The sequence below is a fragment of the Dipodomys merriami genome, unplaced genomic scaffold (assembly GCF_024711535.1).
Source record: "Dipodomys merriami isolate MVZ:Mamm:240054 unplaced genomic scaffold, mDipMer1.0.p SCAF_39, whole genome shotgun sequence".
NCBI lineage: Eukaryota > Metazoa > Chordata > Mammalia > Rodentia > Heteromyidae > Dipodomys > Dipodomys merriami.
Genome location: NW_027205492.1, coordinates 4,383,557 through 4,397,776, shown reverse-complemented (window position 1 = coordinate 4,397,776; position 14,220 = coordinate 4,383,557). Strand labels below are relative to the sequence as shown.

The window sequence follows — 14,220 nt, the reverse complement described above, 5'->3', positions numbered from 1 at the left end:
CTCCTGCCTCAGCCTCCAGATGGCTGGAATTACAAGCGTGTACCACCATCCCAGGAAGTTTCATTTTCTTTGCATGAAAGTAGGGTCTTCACTGGGCCGGAAGTAAATGGCGTGTTGGGCCCCCTCCTAGAGATGGAAAGCGAGTTCCTTCCTCCCTCTCCACTACACCCTCCCAGCTGCTCCTAGGCACCCAAACCCCGCCCAGCATCAAGCACACAGCAACCACTTCTGGGCCGCCGAGGTGCAGACTGAGCATGAGCAGAGGGCCGGGCCGTCCGAGCCTCGGGTGCGCGGAGGCCCCGCCCCCTCGCTGCCGCAGAAGGGGCGGGACCCAAAGGCTCGCAGTCAGTGCTTCCGCCCGGACGCGGTTTCCTCCGGGACTCTCTTTCCCCGCCACTCCGCCGGGTCCGGAGTCGCTCCCTCGTTGGCCCTCCGGCCCCGGGATGGCCCCGAAACTCCCGGACTCTGTGGAGGAGCTCCGTGCTGCCGGCAACCAGAGCTTCCGCAACGGCCAGTACGCCGAGGCCTCCGCGCTCTACGGCCGCGCGCTGCAGCTGCTGCAGGCGCGAGGTACGAACCTGCCCCCCATTTCTCCCCCGGTCTCCCCCACCCGGCCTTCCCCCGGCCCCTCCGCTGCCTCGCTCCCGAGCCGGCTTCCAGGAGCTTCCCTCCCCTGTGGCCGGCCATCCCCGCCAGCCCTTCCCGCCCGGCTCTCCGCCCCCGCCGGAGCCGGGCATCCTACGAGAAACTTCCTCGGCCCCCTTTTTATTTTCCGCGTGCTGTGTTTTTGTTTTGTTTTTTTTTTTTAACTGCCTTCTGGATTCCCATCCTCAAGTTACTCAGGCCTCTTTCCCATGATCCCTGAGCTGAATCCTCCTTCCCCACAACTGTTTGTTGTTTTTAATTAAATGTCTGTTGAGCACCTGTTGTATCCCTATTGTATACCCATTCCCTAGTGAACTTTCTGCGGGATTTGGGGAGGAGGGGAGAGGGATGGTCCTTAAGCTAGTAAGTACATAAAGACACCTGGGATCATTAAAATCTATCAAAAAGAGATCCATACCAGCCGGGGGCTGGTGGTCACGCCTGTAATCGTGGCTACTCAGGAGGTTTAGATCTAAGAACCGTGGTTTCGTAGCCTGCTCAGGCAGAAATGGCCATGCGACTCCAATTAACCGCCTGAAAACCGGAAGTGGAGCCGTGGCCTTGAGCAAAAAAAGCCCAGACCCTGAGTTCAACCCCCATGACCTACCCCAAAAAAATAATAATAATACCGTGAGGTGATTCAGTTCTCTGTGGCACCCCTTTACGGTGGGAAGTCCAAGGCAACTTCAAAGAAGGGATATTCCAGGAGATGGCTGAATGATGGAATTCCAGTGCACAAAGGCTGGGCTCTCCATACGGAGGAAACAGCCATTACATAGGCCTTCAGAGCTGGGCACAAGTGGCTCAAGCCTGCAATCTTTGCAACTCAAGAGTCTATAATCTGAGAATCATGGTTTGAACTGCCCGGGCAGACAAATCTGAGAGACTCTTAATTAATTGGAGCTAATCTCTAGCAAAAAGCCCTGAAGAGGTGTGGCTCACTTGGTACAGTGTCAGCCTTGAAGCAGAAAGCTTCAGAGTTCAGTACTGGCATACACAGATACCCTCAGAATAAACAGTGTGCTCAAGACTTCAAGCACAGTACTGGCTTTTCTGCATGAGAGAAGCAGAGTCTTGTAGGTGTGTTAAGCCCTAGTAAGGAATGTGGATCTTATTCCTTGATGGAAGGGATAGGAGAGTTTTAAACCATTCCCCTAGCCTCCAGGTCACTTGTAATCAATGAGAAGCCTTGGCCCAAGGCCTTCTCTCCATAATATTTTATCAAAGAGCCCCCATTGGATAAAGCATTTAATTTGACATTTTCAGTTTAGTAACTATTTCCTTTTGCCTTCCTCCTCTTACTTTCTTGGTTAGCATTTGTTGAATGCTCTATTATATAGACATTACCAATATCTATATTATAACCTTACTGAGTTAAGACACTTAGAAATGAGATATCTAGAAGAATTAATTGCCTACCCTAAGGTTAGACAGTCAAGATGTCCAAGGCAGGATTTGGATTTGTGTATGGATCTGTCTGATAGCTAAGGCCAATTTTTCTTTAATCATTTAGACTTCCTCAAGTCTCTAAATTAAAACCTTTTTATTTGTAAAGTGTTTACAGTGGTAATCTACTCTTCCACCCCCCCCCCCTTTTCTCCCCTGGAAACCTCTTTTGGCTTACCTGCTCAAACTAGCATCATTTGAAATGGCTCAGAAATCTGAGGTGTTGATGCCTGTGCATTTTTCGTCCTTGCCACCCAGCTGGTCTAGAAAAGCTGTGCTTTTGTGTGTTTATTCCCTAGAAAAACTGGTCCTATGTTTAAATTTATCAGGGACCACAGTTTGTTTCTGATCCAATTACTGATTTTGTGGTAATCTGTGGACAAATTTTTTGGTTGCCCCGGTCAGTTTTCTTGCTCTTGGAAGGACACAGGGAGCAACCTAATGCAAGGAACCTTCTCAGAAGTCTGTGAAGTGATACTTTCATGTGGTAGGTGCATCCACACGATCAAGTGACTTGCTCACACTGGCTGGATGTAGGTTCTCCTGGCGTTTTCACATGCCATTGCTATTTCTGAACAGACATGCTCTAGTGACTTGGGATGCATTACAGACTGTACTTGCGTCTCAAGAACAGGGCTTTGTTTTATCTCCGTACTTTCTGGCTCAGGGCCCACAGCAAGATAAGAATAAGGCTGTTTTAATCACGAATGATATTGTTGAATGAAAGATATCAAATATCAGCATGGTATCATGATGCTTGGTGAAAAAAAAGCAAGTTACTAAAGGATAAGAAATATGATGCTACTTAGGAAATGCTGTAGTAGACATAAATGATACTGTCTCTTACCTGTGACTACATGTATAATAAAAAAAAAAAAAAATAGCCAGGTGCCATAGGCTCATACCTGTAATTCTAGCTACTCAGGAAACTGAGACCTGGAGGGAGATAGCAGTTCCAGGCCAGCCTAGACAGAAAAGTTTGCAAAACTCCATCTCCAAAATAGCCGGGAAAAAGTAGTGAAACTCAAGTAGTGGGGTACCACCTAGCAAGTACAATGTCTAAACCCCAAGAACAACTCCCTAAAAAAGAAGTAGTGCTTGAAAATTTATATAGGAGTTTCAGGATTGTACTGGCCCCTGAAAAGGGAGCACAAGGGGTAAGGATGAGAATGATTAGGACTTTAGGCATATCAAAAATAAAAAGGAAGGCAGGCATAGTTCCATATACCTGTAATTCCAGCACTCAGCAGACTGAGCAAAAAGATAACTAGTTTAAGCTAATTTGGGCTATAATATATATCAAGATCCTCTCTCAAGGATCGCGGTTCAAAGCCAGCCCGGGCAGGAGAGACCGTGAGACTCCTATCTCCAATAAACCACCAGAAAACCGGAAGTGGCGCTGTAGCTCAAGTGGTAGAGTGCTCGCCTTGAGCTGAAGAGCTGAGGGACAGCGCCCAGACCCAGAGTTCAAGCCCCACGGCCGACAAAAAAAAAAAAAAAAAAGATCCTCTCTCAAAAAAAAAAAAAAGTAAATTTAAGATTGAAAACAAAGCTGGGTACTGGTGGCTCATACGTATAATCCTAGCTACTCAGGAGGCTGAGATCTGAGGATCTCCATTGAAAGCCAGCCCAGGCAGGGAAGTCCATGAGACTCATCTCCAATAAACCACCAGAAAACCAGAAGTGGTGCTGTGGCTCAAGTGGTAGAGCGCTAGCTAGCCTTGAACTGAAGAGCTGAGGGACAGTGCCCAGGCCCAGAGTTAAAGCCCCACGACCAACAACAGCAACAAAAAAGATAGAAAACAACCATCAATATGCTAAATATAATAAGTACTGAATATCATATAGCATTCCATGTGTTTCAAAATTTTCAAAAAGAGCATGTTTTCAGGTCTTTGGGATATATACCTAGGAGTAGAGCTACTGGGCCTCACTTAGTTTTTGTTTCTTTTTATTTTCTTTTGCTTTTTCATGTTTTAAAAGAGCATACTGTTTTTATTTGTGGCCCATACTAGTCAGTAAGAAGAGATTGAGATATATATGTGGGGGAGGCAGTACTTGGGGTTTGAACTCAGAGCCTCAGTTACCAGAGTGCCTATTCTGTGTCTTAAGCTGTGCTCTTGGTCCTACCCATTGTCTTTAAAATTGAAATCACGGCCACAATGAAGAGACAGTTGACTAAGAATAGGATTTTCTTTAGAGAAATAATGAATAACTCGCCTACCTTTTGGATAGCTGGGATTCCTTTGAGTTCTCCATCGTCTTATCAGACCCAGCTCAGTTACTAACTGGCAGAGTGAGGCAGGAGCTAGCTGTTTGTGTTTTATTTTTTTGCTATGGGCCAGTTCAATGCTGAAGTGAATAATTGAGAGGATGCTTTCCCTTTAATGGCAAAATGGTCAGTCATTGCCCAGACCCAGTCAGTGCACGTAAGAATGACAAACATGCCAGCTAGTGAACAAGCCTGATCAAGCTAAAGTCATCTCTGCTGCCTTTCCACAGAGCCTAAAGAGCTTCAGGTGTAAAATGTATCCATTGTCCCCTGACATCCATTTCCCAAAGTGATGATCTTCTCTTCCTGCCTCCACCTGGGCAGGTTCTGCAGACCCTGAAGAGGAAAGTGTTCTCTACTCCAACCGTGCAGCATGCCACTTGAAAGATGGGAACTGCACAGATTGCATCAAAGACTGTACTTCGTAAGTGACCCAGGGCGACTTTTGGGTTCCTGAGGATCTGGGTTCATCTGGTTTATTTCTTCCTTGGAAGGATCTTACCAGTTATATTGGTGGTAGACATTAGGAAGTATCATCAGGCCTCTGAGAAAGACAGGCTTTATTAGTCCTTGCGCCTTTGACTTGTGTCTTTGGAGTTTTAGCTCTGCTGCTGTTGAAAAGGAGTTGGGTGGGAAGTTAGAGGTAGGCCTTAAAGCCTTCATGAGTCTTGGAACTTGTGGTAAGGTAGAGTTGCAGATCAATGACAGGCTTGCTGAATTTTTTTTTTTTTTTCTGGGATGGATATGAGGAAGAGGGAAGGGAGGAAACAAGGAAGAATTGAGAGTAGATTATCATCAGAGAAAGAAAATGGGTATCCATTAATGACCAATGATAGAGGACACTGAAAAGTTTCTTCAGCAGGCTCACCTCTAAACTATCCCCTCCTGTCCTGTGCCTTACATGTGTGCCCTGCTGGTAGATGGGAGAGGAGTATGTGGTGAGCATGCTGGTAGAACCTATACTAGGTTTCCTTAAGTGCTCATGACCATCCTATGGGTTAAGTTTACCCACCTTTCCAGGTAGAACTGAGTTACTGAATTTCCTGGGGTTCCATTGCTAGGATAGTAGAGATAGCATCCCAACAGAACCTCAGCTGACTCCAAAGCCTGTTTGTCTCTCATACAGGACTTTGATCTAGAAATAGCTACTAGCTTGAAAGCCATGGGGTTCTTATTCTTTTTAGGGGAGTGAAGCTATGTATATGTATGCAAATTTTTCATTGATGATTCTCTGCCCTCCTTTACCTCCTCACTTCAATCCAAGTTGAAAAGTTCCTGTTTTAGAGAGATTGGCTTTCTGCAGAAATTACCTCTAGTACATGAAGTGACCCCACCTAGAAGAAACTGGATCAGCCCTAGGGTTCCAGCAAGAATATGATAGTTTGCTTTCTATTCTAGAGCACTGGCCTTGGTTCCCTTCAGCATGAAACCCTTACTGCGGCGGGCATCTGCCTATGAGGCCCTGGAGAAATACCCCCAGGCCTATGTCGACTACAAGACTGTATTACAGATTGATAATAGTGTGATGTCAGCCCTGGAAGGCATCAATAGGTGAGCCCAGTTCACTGCAGGTCTTCTCCATGGAAGTTCTCTATCGGCCCACTGCTTTGGTTGTCTTCTGAATGGCCTTCCTTTGACTGGATTTAGAAACCTACCATGTGGGCAAAGTTTGCAAGGAGAATCTATTGTCTTTAATAGGTGTTTAAGGAGTCACATTTCCCCCCCCCCCTTAGATTCACACTTTTTTTTTTAAGTCTCAGAGCACTCAAGAAATGTTAGGTGTTTACCTGATTCTTATATTAAGAAAAGTATAAAACAGAACATTCTTAGGGAATATGTAATTTGGGAAGGGCAAAGTTAAGTATCCTAACAGGCAGCACAGATCACCACATACTGTGACCAGTCCTAAGGGAAGGAGTGTTGCGGTAGATGATCTGAGGAGTAATATATGTGGTGGCAGGCTCTGTCTTGTTCCTCTGTTACAGCCATGTTAAGAGAATATAAGCAGAAGGTTGGACTAGGGGAGGTAATTCTAGCTCTTGTGAAAGGGCCTATCTTCTGAGGTATGTAAAAGGAGTAATAGTCTTCTTGACCTTGCTGGAAAACTTCCTGCCTTCCCTTCCAGAATGACCAGAGCTCTCATGGACTCACTTGGACCTGAGTGGCGCTTAAAGCTGCCCTCTGTCCCTGTTGTGCCTGTCTCAGCCCAGAAAAGGTGGAATTCCATGCCTTCAGAGAACCACAAAGAGACAGTTAAAAGCAAATCCAAAGAAACCACAACTACAAAGAGCAGAGGTAAGCTGTGACTCCCTGCCTAGAGTGTTTCTATACAAATTGATCTTGTTTAGCCAAGTTATAAAATAAAGCTTTAAAAAAGAAAAGAAAAGAAAGGTCTCTACTTAGAGGTTATTTCCTCAGCTGTACAGTGAAGCAAAGAGCAAACCTACTTTGTAGCTATGAGGATTAAATAATATAAGGCATGCAGAACTTGCACATAAGTGTACAGTATCTGTTCCCATCCCTCTGGTGGTATTTGGGATATGTCACTTAGCATAATTTTGGTTGTAAGAACAGAAAACTCAACATGGTCAAATAATACAGGGAATGTATTGACTCACATAAATGAAAGTCCAGAGAGAGTTCAGGTGATGTTTGCCCCAGCAGTTAATTACATAATCAGGTTCTTTCTTTTTTTTTGGTTGTTTATGGGACTTGAACTCGGGCTGGGTGCTGTCCTTGAGTTCTTTGGCGCTACCACTTTGAGACACAGCTCCACTTCAGTTTTTGAGGAGTGAATTGAAGATCAGAGTCTAATGGGGATGTTGCTGTCTGGGCTTGCTTTGAACTGCAATCCTCAGATCTCAGCCTCCTGAGTACCTAGGATTACAGACATGAACCACTGGTGTCCAGCTCATAATCAGATTCTTTTCTCCACTCTTTTCTTGGTTATATGTCAACTTTCCTTTCAGACATTTCCTGGCCTTCAGCCTTATTCCATGCCTCATGACCTAAGGCAAGAACCATCTCTGTCCTACCCCATTACCCAAAAAATTAAAATTACATAGTTCAGGCCGGACACCAGTCGCTCATGCCTATAATCCTAGCTACTCAGGAGGCTGAGATCTGAGTGTCATGGTTCAAAGCCACCCCGGGCAGGAAAGTCTGTGAGACTTACCTACAGTTAACCACTAGAAAACTGAAAATGGCACAGTAGCTCAAGTGGTGGCGTGCTTGCCTTGAGCTGAGGGACAGCACCCAGGCCCAGAGTTCAAGTCCCATGACCAATAGATAAATAAATAGTTAAATAGTGAAAGAGAGGTTATTTTTCCCAAAATGCTTCACTTAAAATTTTCTGAGGCCAGGCGCTGGTGGCTCACACCTGTCATCATAGCTACTCAGGAGGCTGAGATTTGAGGATTGCTGTTTAAAGCCAGCTCAGGCAGGAAAGTCCATGAGACTCTTAGCTCCAGTTAACCACCAGAAAACCAGAAGTAGCACTGTGGCTCAAGTGGTAGAGCTAAAGAGCTCAGGGACAGAGCCCAGGCCCAGAGTTCAAGCCCCACAACTGACAAAAAACAAAAAATTATTCTTGGTTTCTTCTGGTTTGCTCAGGAAATGAGATTTTTATGACTGTCTTAGGCTTAGACCCTCTGTATACCTCCAATATTAGAGGGAGATGCTTCCTCAGGAACTCGTGCTCTGGGTGGATCCTTGGAGAAAGATTAGAAAGAGAAAAGAGGGGCCGGGAAGGTAGCTCAGTGGTAGAGCGCTTGCCTTGCATGCCTGAGGCCCTGGGTTCAATTCCCCAGCACCACATAAGCAAAAAAAGAAAAAAGCTGGAAATGACAATGTGGCTCAAGTGGTAGAGCGCTAGCCTTGAGCTGAAGAGCTGAGGGACAGCGCCCAGGCCCAGAGTTCAGGCCCCACGACCAGACCCAAAAAAAAAAGAGAGAGAGAGATCAGACCAGACCTTAGAGGCCACAAATAAGAGACTAGCTCTTATGTTCTAAGAGAACTAGTGAGGTCAGGGAAGTGTAAGGATCAGGGTTACATTTAGTCCTCTTTCCAGAAGGAGTAAATATCTAGTCATCGGTAGTATTCACTCTGGCTTGTGGGAGCCTGGTAAATTCCCCACTCTTCGTTAGGATGAAATTTGGGATGTCAATCAACTAGATAGCCTCAGGACAGCTGCCATTTACTTTATTCCTTTGGAGTCACTAAGACATTTGTGTCTCACATCCTATGCTAAGCACTGTGACATGGGAGAAGGCAGTCTTGAGCTTTAGGGAACTACTGATCAGACAAGGAACTGAAACAAGGAAACTATTTTAAAATACAAGGAAGAAGAATGAATGCTGTAGAGTCTTCAAACAAGAAACTTAATGCTGGGCTGGTAAGGTGGCTCAGTGGTAGATTGCTTGCCTTGCATGCATGAGGCCCTGGGCTCAATTCCTCAGCACCACATAAGCAGAAAACACCAGAAGTGGCACTCTGGTTCAAGTGGTAGAGCACTACTAGCCTTGAGCTGAAGAGCTGAGGGATAGTGCCCTGGCCCAGAGTTAAGGCCCCACAACCAACAAAAAGAAAGAGAGAGAGAGAGAAAGGAAAGAAAGAAAGAAAGAAAGAAAGAAAGCCTAGCTTACATATATATAGCCTGAGGTTAGGGAAAGCTGGCTATGAAGTGATAGCTGGAACTGAACCTTGAAGGATGAGGTCACAGGTGAGAAGGGAATAGAATTCTTGTCATAGACAGTGGAAGGAGCTGGAGAAGGAAAGTGCACAGGGTAAATAGTGGAAATAAGTGTTATTACAGTGAGTGGTGTGTTCCTCAGCTTCACTTAGGTTGTATTGCATCCAGTGCTCAGAGTCACTTCTAAAGAAACTCTAGAAGTGCGTATCTAGGACATGTACAGGAGCATTCATAGCAACATGTTTGTAACAGCAAAAACAAAACCAGAAATAACCCAAATCTCCACAAGTGAGACAATGAATAAATCCATTGTGGTATTGCCACTGTGAAAATGCATCAACCCACATGAATCTCAGGAGCATGTTGAGTGGGGGAAAGGAAAACCAAATCATAAAAGAATATGAAGGATTATTATTCCTCCATATTAAACTCAAAAATAGTATATAAACAAATTGTTTATTGATATTACTATATATAGTTAAACTATATTTTAAATCGGGGAATGTCAATAGAAAAGCCCAGCATTGGGAGGGCTTATATTTCCTTGTAGAAGTGGATTAAGTTGGAGAAGGGTCCATAGGACCAGGTTCAGGTGTTGGTTTATTTCCTATAGTAATACCTTTGTTGTGAATATTCAGTATTTTAAAAAGTAGTTTTTAAAGATTAAAAAGCAGGTGACATAAAATCAAGGCTGAGGAATTAATTGGAGCCAAGCAGTGAATGGCCTTTTTACACCAACGTGAGAAGCTTATTTACCTTATTCTTTCTCCCTTGAAAAGCTGGGATTGAGCTGCATGTGACAGAAAAAGGAGGGTACTCACAAGTTCAGAACAAGCAGACCCTCGTATGCTCTTCTGAAATCCAGACACTATAGCTTTTTCTTTACTTGATGCTTGTTTAGTAGTACTACTGCTTTAAGTCTGCAGGATATTCTATACTTGCTCATGTATTCTCAGGCCTGATTCTGACATAGCCTCTTGTGGACTAGATGCTCTGCTGCATTGGTGAGGAAACTGAAGAAGTTAAATAGGTCACCTGAGATACATCAATTACCAAGTGGCAGTGTCAAGACTAGAACCTGGGTCGCTTTTATCATATATATGTCATGTGCATGTATAAATACACTGGTAACAGAAGTCTTCAATCTCTTCTGAATGAAAAACTTCCCCAAAAGCCATTAGTTGGGGAACTTATTGATTAATCCAAGAAAAATAATTTGTAACAGTGTGGGTAATGGTGGGGAGGGGGTGAGAGCCTGGTACTCAGTTCTGAAGAGATGATGCTAAAGAGATCTCATTGATCTCATTTGAGCACTGCTGCTCCATGGTTTTTTCCTCTTCTGAATTTGTGTCTAGTGCCTTCTGCTGGGGATGTGGAGAGAGCCAAAGTTCTGAAGGAAGAAGGCAATGAGCTTGTAAAGAAGGGCAACCATAAGAAAGCTATTGAGAAGTACAGTGAAAGCCTCTTGTTTAGTAACCTGGAATCTGCCACATACAGCAACAGGTACCTTGCACATAGCTGCTGGCCTGGGGGATTTCAGAACATTGGACATTTGGTTCCATGGACTTCTGTGATTGATAAGTTCTCCAGTCCCTAGCATTTTGTTGTGTTATAGCTCAGACCACACACTTAGGACCCCTTTCAGGCTATAGGGTAGCCTATGTTTTATTAGCGCCACAGAATTTTTATTAAGTACCCCCAGATAATCATGCAGTGTAGGAAAGCAGTGTGCTTTGCAAAGACAACCTTAAAATATTTCTGTCTCTCCACTCTGCTCCATGTTGCTTCTCTAAGATGTACCTCTTAGAAATACTGGCAGATCCCTTTCTAAGAGTATTATTCCAGAACCAGAGAATGTAGTAACTGTTGTCTGGCCTGGAAAAATGGGACAGAGTGCAATCTGGTGTGAGGGATTAGGCTGGTGGGCCTGAGGAAGACTTCACCAGCCACTGCTATAACTAACTACTGACTGTGAGGGCCTGTGAGTCAGGGCGCCATCTCTACTATACAGGGCTCACCACACAACAATGTTCAGAAGTATACTCTGTAGAGCTTGTCCTGTTTTAAAAATGAGAAAACTTGAGTCTTAGAAAAGGAACGGCCCCGTTGTACTTTCAAATTAGAAAAGGTTTGTCTAAGTTCACCCATCCCAATAAATAATAGTGACAAAAATAGAATCTGGCTTCATTGAGATCCATCTGGGATGAGGAACATTGGGCCCAAAAGCCATACAAGTCCAGCAGAATCATTTGGTACATGATGGGACAGACACATATCCTTGTAATTGACTGCCCATGGCCTGTCTGTCTGTTGATAATTGTATGCTATAAATAGGCAAATGGAGCTGAGGTGGGAAATCTTTTTCCTGCCAAAGACCTTTTGGAAATTAATTAATTATTTTTTGGTACTGGGCTTGAACTCAGGGCCTTGTGCTCTCGTGTAGCTATAGCTACACTTCAATCTTTTGGTGGCTAATTGGAGATAAGAATCATACGGATGGATATTCCTACCTGGTCTGACTTCTGATCTTTTTCTTTTCTCCTTTTGTGCTGGTCTTGGAGCTTGAACATAGGGCCTGGATGCTGTCCCTGAGCTTTTTTGCTCAAGGCTAGTGCTTTACCACTTGAGCCATAGCTCCACTTCCAGCTTTCTTGTGTGCTTAAGTCTCAGGGAGTTTGCTGCCTGGGCTGGCTTCAAACTGCCATCCTCAGATCTCAGCCTCTTGAATAGATAGAATGACAGGCATGAGCTCTTAGCACCCTGGCCTGAAATCTTGATCCTCAGATCTCAGTCTCCTAAGTAGCTAGGCACCCAGCTTAAATACTTCTATATAGGAGGAAAATAAAGCCCACAAAATTTATTAAACTCACAGAAATGTTGGATAGATCTAATTTCGTAAGATTAAAAAAATCTTACTTATTCATATTTATTCATATTTAAAGCAACTAAAGACAGTAAGTTACTATTTTCTTCCATAGTCAAAGAATTGATTTTAAATCCCAGGTTTGCTTTAGTTGTAGGAAAGGAGCCTTTGTTCATAATGTCCTAAAAGTATAACTTTTTGAAGAGAGTTTTGGCAGTAATCAAAATTTGAAGTGCATGGCAGGTACAGATAGACACTATTCCAATTCTACAGTATTTTCCATGAAAAGTGACTAAACCCCTCTAATGGCCTCTCCCCACCAGAGCACTATGCCATCTAATCCTGAAGCAGTACAAGGAAGCCGTGAAGGACTGCTCTGAAGCTCTTAAGCTGGATGGGAAGAATGTGAAGGCATTTTATAGACGGGCTCAAGCCTACAAGGCACTCAAGGTAAACCTGAACATGCTGAAGTAGCTGTAGATAATTATACCAGTACTGCCACTTCAGAGTGCCATTGAAGGTGAGACAGTTACTTCTGGGTTCCTCATTCTGGGCCCCAAGATAGCTCACAACACATACAGGGCTGGAGTTTGAAGACAGTCTGCTGTGTTGCAGCTGTCCCCACCCCAGCTAGATCTCACCTCCAGGTCCCTTCCCCACACTCTTCTCTTTCATTAGGACTATAAATCCAGCCTTGCAGACATCAGCAGTCTCCTACAGATTGAGCCCAGGAATGGCCCTGCACAGAAGTTACGTCAGGAAGTTAACCAGAGCCTGAAGTAAAACCCCCAATGGGCAGCCTGACCATCCCAGAGAAGCCAGGAGCCTCCTTCCCCTGCATCTACCTACCCCTGACACCCAGCATGCCCCCAAGGGAGCTTCAAAATATCCTCCTTAGCCCCTCTGAGAGGCTTTGCTTGTTTAAATTAAGCCCATTGTAGTCAAGCACAGGACATATTTTTGGCAGAAAGGTACCTTCTAGAGCTGAATGTGAAGTTGGAGTCCTGTTCCCATCCATCTGCCTCAGACAGCAAACAATTGGCTTTGTCCTGTGGGCTGCCCCTGTGACTTCCCCAGACAAAGCCTTTCTGCAGTTAAACTGAACAAAACACCTGACCCACCTATACCCACAGCAGCCTGTTGAGCTGGTTCTCCAGGGCTGCCATCTCCCCAAGGGCACAGTCCACTGTGTCTGAGCCCTAGTGCCTTTAGTCGGGCCCTCCTTTGTGGGAAGGCAGAGCCCTGACCTGTGGAGTCTCTGTCCTTGACTCTACGCTGCTGCCTTCTGTGTGGAGTTACCTAAGCTATTTCAAGAGCTCGGTGGTGATGGCTGTTCCTCCTGGGATGGAGAGAGAGGCCTCTTTGAGGCAGTGTCCTTCCATTCTGAGCAGGAACTTGACTTTTTCCCCTCAAATATGGCCCCTCAGGCTTCTTAGTTCTTTGTAATACGTTGAAGTTAATTTGGACTGATTTTGTTGAACTGTGTTTAAGTTCTTGCATTAAAAAGCTTTTACAGGTGTTTGTTCTACTTTCATTTATGCCTCTTGAGCTTTGCACCTGGAACTTTGTAGTGATAATAATAAAGCTGTTAATTCTTGGGGCATTTATCCATTTGTTGAACAAATTTACTGTAATGTCCGCAGCCAAGTGGGAAGGTAAGAAGTAATCAGGTAATGTCACATGCAAAGCCACAGCTGGCTAGAACACCATGAAGGAAGCATCTGACAGTATTGCCTGCCTCTGTGGGACATACCTGGGGATAAGGATCATAGTGTACAATGGAGTATAAAGGTCCCAATGACTTACAGACCTAGAACTGAATTCTAAGGGGAAAGGCTAATTCCAGCAAGGATACAGTGTAAATAAACAGCATCTGCAGAACATCTGAGTTGGAGAATTTTGCTGAGGGAGAATAGGAGTAACATACCCTGGACTTGACAAAACAGCCTGGTTTTAGGATCTGCCTCCCTTTTCTGGGCTGTGTTGTAGTCAAATTACTTTGACTTTAATGAAGTAAAACTTTCATGACTTTACAGAGTAGAACATCATCACAGTGGTGCTAAACAGTGGCATCTGTGGAGAAGTCAGCAACAGAGGCTCAAGGATAAGGCTTTTGCTTATCTCCAATAATCATGAGCTCTAGGATGTTAATCAGACCAGCCCCTCCCCCCACACACACTACCACCCCCACTCCCTATGGGGCAAGGATACTTTCCTCATTGAGACCTGCCCCTGTCCTGCATCCTCTTAGGCAGGCTGACTCCTTTCTGATTGAGTCTAGTGGCAACACCCACCACAACTGAC

The 14,220-nt window shown here is 44.6% G+C and overlaps 1 protein-coding gene across 2 annotated transcripts; it reads left to right on the top strand.

Annotated features, from left to right (window-relative positions):
* The first annotated feature begins 343 nt into the window (after positions 1-343).
* Tomm34 (translocase of outer mitochondrial membrane 34) lies at positions 344-13,435 on the top strand. 2 transcript variants are annotated; one of them, XM_069989832.1, is made up of 7 exons: positions 344-570; positions 4,688-4,787; positions 5,762-5,914; positions 6,489-6,658; positions 10,409-10,556; positions 12,240-12,366; positions 12,595-13,435. In XM_069989832.1, the coding sequence occupies exons 1-7, from the start codon at positions 444-446 to the stop codon at positions 12,697-12,699; spliced, it is 930 nt and encodes a 309-aa protein (XP_069845933.1). In that variant the 5' UTR covers positions 344-443; the 3' UTR covers positions 12,700-13,435. The 2 variants fall into 2 exon arrangements, with proteins under 2 accessions (XP_069845933.1, XP_069845934.1); XM_069989833.1 differs by lacking the exon at positions 5,762-5,914 and having other exon boundaries at positions 345-570.
* The last annotated feature ends 785 nt before the right edge of the window (positions 13,436-14,220 follow it).

Excerpts from the sequence above, each read along its gene's own strand:
- Tomm34 (XM_069989832.1), top strand. The coding sequence starts at position 444 with ATGGCCCCGAAACTCCCGGACTCTGTGGAGGAGCTCCGTGCTGCCGGC. Across the intron at positions 6,659-10,408 it reads CACAACTACAAAGAGCAGAG|TGCCTTCTGCTGGGGATGTG; the intron begins GTAAGCTGTGAC and ends ATTTGTGTCTAG. Across the intron at positions 10,557-12,239 it reads TCTGCCACATACAGCAACAG|AGCACTATGCCATCTAATCC; the intron begins GTACCTTGCACA and ends TCTCCCCACCAG.